The sequence below is a fragment of the Panicum virgatum genome, unplaced genomic scaffold, assembly GCF_016808335.1.
Source record: "Panicum virgatum strain AP13 unplaced genomic scaffold, P.virgatum_v5 scaffold_5549, whole genome shotgun sequence".
Taxonomy (NCBI): domain Eukaryota; kingdom Viridiplantae; phylum Streptophyta; class Magnoliopsida; order Poales; family Poaceae; genus Panicum; species Panicum virgatum.
This window is the reverse complement of record NW_024376564.1, coordinates 4,793-11,463: the sequence shown is the minus strand read 5'-3', so window position 1 is coordinate 11,463 and position 6,671 is coordinate 4,793. Positions and strand designations below refer to the sequence as shown.

The 6,671-nt window shown below is 43.1% G+C and overlaps 1 protein-coding gene across 1 annotated transcript; it reads right to left on the bottom strand.

Moving 5' to 3' along the window:
- Positions 1-3,656: 3,656 nt before the first annotated feature.
- Positions 3,657-6,471, bottom strand: LOC120694397 (putative disease resistance protein RGA3). The gene is made up of 3 exons (XM_039977519.1): positions 4,961-6,471; positions 4,739-4,847; positions 3,657-4,609 (listed from the first exon to the last, which is right to left on the bottom strand). The coding sequence occupies exons 1-3, from the start codon at positions 6,469-6,471 to the stop codon at positions 4,280-4,282; spliced, it is 1,950 nt and encodes a 649-aa protein (XP_039833453.1). The 3' UTR covers positions 3,657-4,279.
- Between the last annotated feature and the right edge of the window lie 200 nt (positions 6,472-6,671).

Sequence of the window (6,671 nt, the reverse complement as noted above, 5' to 3'; positions counted from 1 at the left end):
GAGGCCACTCGACAAAATCAACTTCAAAGGTTGCGATGGATTGGTTGACGTCATACAGCGTCAAGATCTTGATCTACCTCTTCACCCATGCAGATGCAGGTCTTTCATCTTGACCGACAGGCTGATCATGGGCTTCCGCTTAACCCTGCAATTAATAGGCAAGCAGTAATTAAAATTCACGTAGAAATTATCGCTTATTTTGTTATGATTAGTTTTATCGTTAAAGATAGTTTGAACATGAGATATTTTGTTAAAGATAGTTTGAACAGAGAAAGGAAATTAGGACTATATGTTACAGGAATTAGTTAAAAAGAAAAGAAGAACGGGATGCATCCTCAATTCGCGGGCCGGTGGCAATTACCCCGTAGCATCTGCTGTGGGCATGGAAGGGAGAACTGACTGACATGTTCATCAGATGAGCAATTAGATTAGCCGATGTAGTCCATGATTTTGGTCTATTGATATCCAACAAAATTGGATCTATACTCAACAATTATCTGGAATGTGCACGCGGAAGTGAAATTGGAGATTAGAAATCAGTAAATCAAAACCAAATCGAAACAATATATTCCTATATGATGGGATTTCCTCCAACGCGCATCAACAGAAAAAGGGCTGGCTGATAATAGTCCCCATGTGTTTGTCCCCACGCGATACCGGGGAATTTAGATGGTATATCGAGTCCATTTCCAAACAAAGCAAGCGGGCCAGTTCTTCGATTTGGCCCCAGCCGTGAGTGGTTGAGTGAGATGATCCGCAAGCTAAAAAAGGATTTAGTTATCCAGCTACTGTTGTCAGCCTCATTTTCCTTCATAGATCATACGTCTGTAATGCATTGTATGTCCCAGAATAGGTCCCATTCTTCTACCCGGGCCTTTCCCTTCTCAAACCAGGGTTTTCCCCATTGACGCAAATCCATTTGAGAGCTGTCTTTCTTTGATGGTAGTGTCCTTTCTTCATGCTCACCCCTGTGGGAGTCTGGGCCGTGTCTCAGTCCCAGTGTGGCTGATCATCCGAAAAGAGGACGGAGCAGTGATATCACCGTTGTGCTTACCGACAACATGGACCCCGTCTGTAATTGAGAGCCCACTAGATCCATTTTTGATTCACCCGGAAGATCGTCTCTTTGCACATGAGATGCGTACTTTGGCCGGCTATGGAAAGAAAAAGCTTCCTTCATCGGCCAGGGTACTCCTGAAATCTATCTCAGTAGGGAAAAGAGGAGTTATGGTATAGAAAGCAGATACTAGAGTGGGACCCTCCATTGCATCGGGTCAAGCAGAAAACAGACTGATGTCTTGGGGCGCGGGTTCCGACGTGCCCAGAGGCCAGAGGCGAATCCGTTCACGGTCTATTGGATTGATGTATTTCATCAGTTTGCGGAAACTAGGCTAAACCCATTCAACTGCTGTAAAAAGGTCTGACGAATGGAACTTTCCAACCTTCGAGAAAAGGTCCCATCCTTCAATATCATGATTGGGTCAACTTTCAGCAGCGAATTCCCCATACAGATAGAGGCGCCTATCAAAAAGATAGTCACCTACTTTAATGCCTGCTTTTTACTACACTCCTTGCTTCTGGGGACATTGATCTGAAGCGGTGGAATTCAAATCCCTTCGGACCCAGGATAATCTGACTTATACCGAGTATCCAGTCAAAATTTTGGATACACTAGAGAGAATTACTCGGAGTAAGAGGATACGAATGTGTAAGGTTCAGTGGAGTCATCATGCAGAGGATGAGGCTACTTGGGAAAGAGAAGATGAGTTACAGGCAGAATTCTCTCAGCTCTTTGCTAGCCCAGCCGAATCTCGAGGACAAGATTCCTTTTAAGGGGGGTAGGTTTGTAACACCCGTATTTTCAAATTAGGAGCCTAAATAAATTTAATTAGGTTTTCTGTAGGTTCGATAAGGTAGTGCTCACTTCGGTCAACTCTCCATTATCTTTCTTTGGTTGAGTGGAAAGTACGGTACTAGTTCAGTGATAGTGACTGTAGCAAATGGTAAAAAAAATGATAGTTGGTTTCGATCCCTCCGGTGATGCCAGAAGTTGTTTTGATATACGATTTTATCCGGTTCCTAGCGGTATAGCTAAGAGTAAGCTATGTCGGAAGCTGCTAAGTGGAAGAAGTCCATAGGCGGTCATCACCAAGACCTAACGAGAGATCTCCCTTTCTTCTTTTCCTTGTGCAAGTCAACCTCCGACCACTACATAGGAGCGACAGAAAAGAAAGCCAAGCCATCAAAAGGAAAGGTGGACTGCTGAGGAGTTTATTCGTAGGGGATACTATGGAGGTCATGCTGATGTCTTCATTCTGGGAAAAAAGGGGGGGCCCTAGATGCGCTAGCAATCGGCACATTAGGGGAGTACTTGCCCGGGTATAGTTGACCTAGTATCATACAGACTTATTATCAGTGCTCCAAGCCCCATGTGTTCTAGGGCTAAGACTACGTTGGTGCTACGGAGCCCGAAAAGGGGTTGTAGATACTGCTGTATGGCATAGAATTCCTAAACCCCCTCTCTCGAACTGGGCTTTTAACCTAAAGGTCGCAAGTTCAAGTCCTGCTATACCCAAAAAAACCACTCTTGTATACACACACACACACACACACACACACACGGATGATTCAATGTTGCAAAAAAAGTCAACCGCGACAAATATTTAAATTCGGAGGGAGTAGAAAAAAAGGGCCCATGACTCACCTCAATCAATCCACACATCAGGGATGTGGGAAATGAGGTGCCAGTCCTTCCCCTTTCCTTCCTCGGAGCGCCTCGCCAGATCAGGGCACTTCTTGATCACCAATTTCTTCAGAGTGGTGAGGCATTTTATACCCTATGGCAAGGATTTTATTCCCTGACAGTCAATGATCTCCAATTTCTTCAGAGCGGTGAAGCCTTTTATGCCCTCTGGCAAGGATACGATTCCTCCTAACCTAGAGATGCATAGCTTTTCAAGGGAGGCCAGGCTTTCCATCCCCTGCGGAAAGGATGTGATGCGTGGGCAGCTGTCGATGTAGAGCTCTTTAAGAGACGTGAGCCGGCACATGGATTCGGGAAAGCAAGCCAGCCCATCCAACCCAGAAATGTGGAGTTTGCATAGAGCACAGAGATCTCCCAGCCATTCAGGCAGCTCATGAAGTGCATGACATGCATGAATCCTGAGATCCTCAAGTGATGTGAGATGCTGATGCTGCAGCGATTGGGGAAGGCTCTTTATTTTGGGCAGCCATTCAACATGTAGAGTTCGAAGAGAACAGAGCTCGCCCAAGCATTCCGGCAACTGCTTAAGTCCATCGCACGTTCCTATCCGTAGCACCTGGAGGGATGTGAGTTGCCCCATTGCTTGAGGAAGGCTACTAAGGCGACAGCAGTTCAGAATGTTTAGCTCTTGTAGATATCGAAGCTCCCCTAGTGCATTATCCATGAGAAAAGTCTTCAATAATTCCCATGCTGTCATGTGTTGCACCACCTCCCACTCACGTCCGGTGTTTTGTAGGTGGCTATGATAGAAGAATGAATTGGACCTCTCGAAATGGAATTGGTAGTGGTAATTAGATTCTGTGATCCACTTCCCAGCACACTCAGACAACTTCCAATGCTTTAGGTGACAAGATAAAGGTAGGAATGTCTTGATCTTCAATGTAAGACAATTTGATATATTCAGACATGTCAAGCAATTACCAACTCGGACCTGTCCCGAGTGAGGTGCACAATTGCTGCAGTTTCCTCCCTCTTCTCCATCAGACATGGTCCTCTCTGCTACCAACCACACTTCTTCCAATCTAGGTAGATCATCCATTAATAACTTCACCAGTGAAGGAAATGGGCCACAGCTTATGCTCTCAAGAGAAGGCATCTTGTGCAGCTCAAGCTCCTCCAGACAAGGAAGTTCCACAAGCCCTTGTAGATGCTTCAATCCTTGGAAATCAGATAGCTTCATCGCCCTCAAAAATTGGAAGCAAGCTTGCCCCTTTACTTCAGTACCAACAACCTGATTCTGCATCCACCATGCATATTTCTCGCCTGAGTACCCACAAATTTCTAGCTCTTTAATCCCAGCTGGCGGTTCTAGGCCATCAAGTACAGCCTCCTCCAACATAGTGTCCACCTTTTCATTAAAGAAAAACTCAGTGTTCACCTCACCTTTCTGACGCATCTTCCATTCTAGCTTCAACCTCTGTAAATTTGTCTTCTCTTTCAAGCATGCCTTATGTGCATCATCTTTCTCCAACACATGTGAAATACCTCTGATAATTAGACCTTCACTATTCCTACCTACATTTGCGAGCTCTGATATTCCAGCAAACTTTTACCGTTACCCACAACAAATAAGGGCAACTTTTGTAGTTGACTGCTGAATTGTCCAATGCCTATAGGCATCCCTCTCAATTCTTCACAATCTTTCAGGTTCAAAACTTGAAGCCTCTCAAACTTGACAATGCCATCAGGCAGCTCTACCAGCTTCCTACAGCCTTCGAGGTTCAAAACTTGAAGCTTCTCCAACTTGCTAGTGCCTTCAGGTAGATTTACCAGTTCCCCACGATTTTCCAAGTTCAAAACTTGAAGCTTCTCCAAGTTGTTAATTTCTTTAGGTAGCTCTACTAGCTGCACACAATATTCTAGGTTAAAAAATTGAAGCTTATCCAAATTTCCGATGCCTTTGGGCAACTCTACCAGCCTATAACAATTACGTAGACTCAAACATTGTAGATTTCTCAATTTTGTTATAACTACTGGTAGCTCCTTAATCTTGGTATGATCTAGTTTAAGAACTCTTAGCTTTTTATTTCTACCAATAGAATTTGACAAGGCTGCAAGCTCCATGCACTGGCAAAGATAAATGCTTGAAAGCATATTACAGTCACCAATTGAATTTGGTAAAAGTATCTGGGGTATTTTGTGCAACTGGTTGCATCCTTTGGCACATTAGTTGAAATTTGCTCATCCAAGATGAACTAGGCAAGATCATGAAGCAAATCATGCATCTCGCAACACACTCTCCCAAAATATTCCTTCACATCCTGGAGAAAAGAAACTTGCACAAGTGAATTGAAGCACTCGTCGCCAACATCCTCCAAGCAATTGTAACCATGAGTCAAACTAATCACATTGTGAGCAATCCATTGGTCAACCAATTGTTGTTTATCGAGCGGAAGGCCTTTAGGAAACAATGAACATATTGTGAAGCACCGTTTCAGATGGGATGGTAAATGGGAATAGCTCAACATCAAGCTTGCTAATACTCTATGCTCTTTATCCTCAGCATCTAGTAGATTACTGTCTCTCACGGCCTTCCATTGTTCTATACGTGTCTTGCCACGAAGGACATTTGCAAGAACTTTAATTGCAAGTGGCACCCCACCACATTTATTCACAATCTCTCTCCCAACTTCCAATAATTCAGAGTCCAAACCTTTTATGTCCTCACCAATGATCTGAGTGAACACTGTCCAGCTATCATCCTTAGACAAGGACGACAACTTCGACAGATCTGTTGATTCCACTGCTTCTGCAACATTTCTGTTGCGACTTGTCAACAAAATACTACTTCCAGGTGCTCCTCTCTTTATATATAACATAAAATCTTCCCATTGACTTCGGTCCACAGTCCAAACATCATCTAATACAAGCAAATACCTCTTTCCAGTCAACGTATCTGCTATAGTTTGAATTATGTTCTGTATGGAATGATGTTCAGATTTTTGATAAGTAATGGCTTCAAACATCTTCATCATAAGCTGTTGGACATCAAATTCTTGGGGCACATGAACCCATATTCTTACTTCAAAATGATCCTTTACGGTGTTACCATCACCGAAAACTAGGTTAGACAAGGCAGTTTTCCCAGAGCCACCAAGCCCAATTATGGAGACTATCTTGATTATCTGTTGGTTATTTTTGTCCACCAGTTTAGATATTATTTCCTGCTTTTCTCGCTCTCTTCCACATATTATTGATGCCACAGCAACATTTGGCACTATTGGAGTTGCCTTGGCAGTCCTGTTCATGTGTGGAACAGGATGACCTTCCGGCAAACTGTTTACTATTGCACTGAAGTCAGTTCTTTGCTTCACTATTGCATCAAATCTATTCTTTATAGCCTTGATCTTGAGGGCAGCCTTGAATTGAAACAGATATGATTTTGGTTTTGTGCAGAGACATTTTGACACAATATTGTTGGCAACTTCAGCTTCATGCTTCTCAGCCTCTAGATGGAACTCATCAACAATATCATCAACGTCGTATGCGACGTGTTTCAATTTTCTGATGAAAAATTGATCATTATCCGTTGTTTTACATCCTGCTTTTTCTAGCCAGGAGCTGATATCCTCAAATCGACCCTTGAGATCCTGGAGATCCATTGTCACACCCACTATAGAGCTGTACTGCTTCAACATCGATGGAGCTAACTTGTTTGCCAAAATTTTCAAAATTGCAGACACAGCAGCACCTTCGATACTGGCCATCATTTATTTTGAAAGTGTCTCCTTTCCCAAAAATCCTGCAGACCAAATTGAACATGAGCTGCTACTTTTGAAACAAAAAAAAATGATCTGCAAAAACTAGCTGTACTCTCAATAAATTATGGGTTATGCATGTTCCAAACTAACTGAATCCTATGGCGCTTTTTTCATGCATGATTGTTTCTTTGTTATTTTGCTAACAT

Bases quoted from the DNA above. Each gene is read 5' to 3' on its own strand.
- LOC120694397 (XM_039977519.1), bottom strand. From the start codon at position 6,471: ATGGCCAGTATCGAAGGTGCTGCTGTGTCTGCAATTTTGAAAATTTTG. The intron at 4,848-4,960 runs GTTCATCTTGGA...TATGCTTTCAAG, and splicing joins TTGCTTCATGATCTTGCCTA to CATTTATCTTTGCCAGTGCA. The intron at 4,610-4,738 runs GTAGTTATAACA...TATTGTGTGCAG, and splicing joins CCAAGATTAAGGAGCTACCA to CTAGTAGAGCTACCTAAAGA.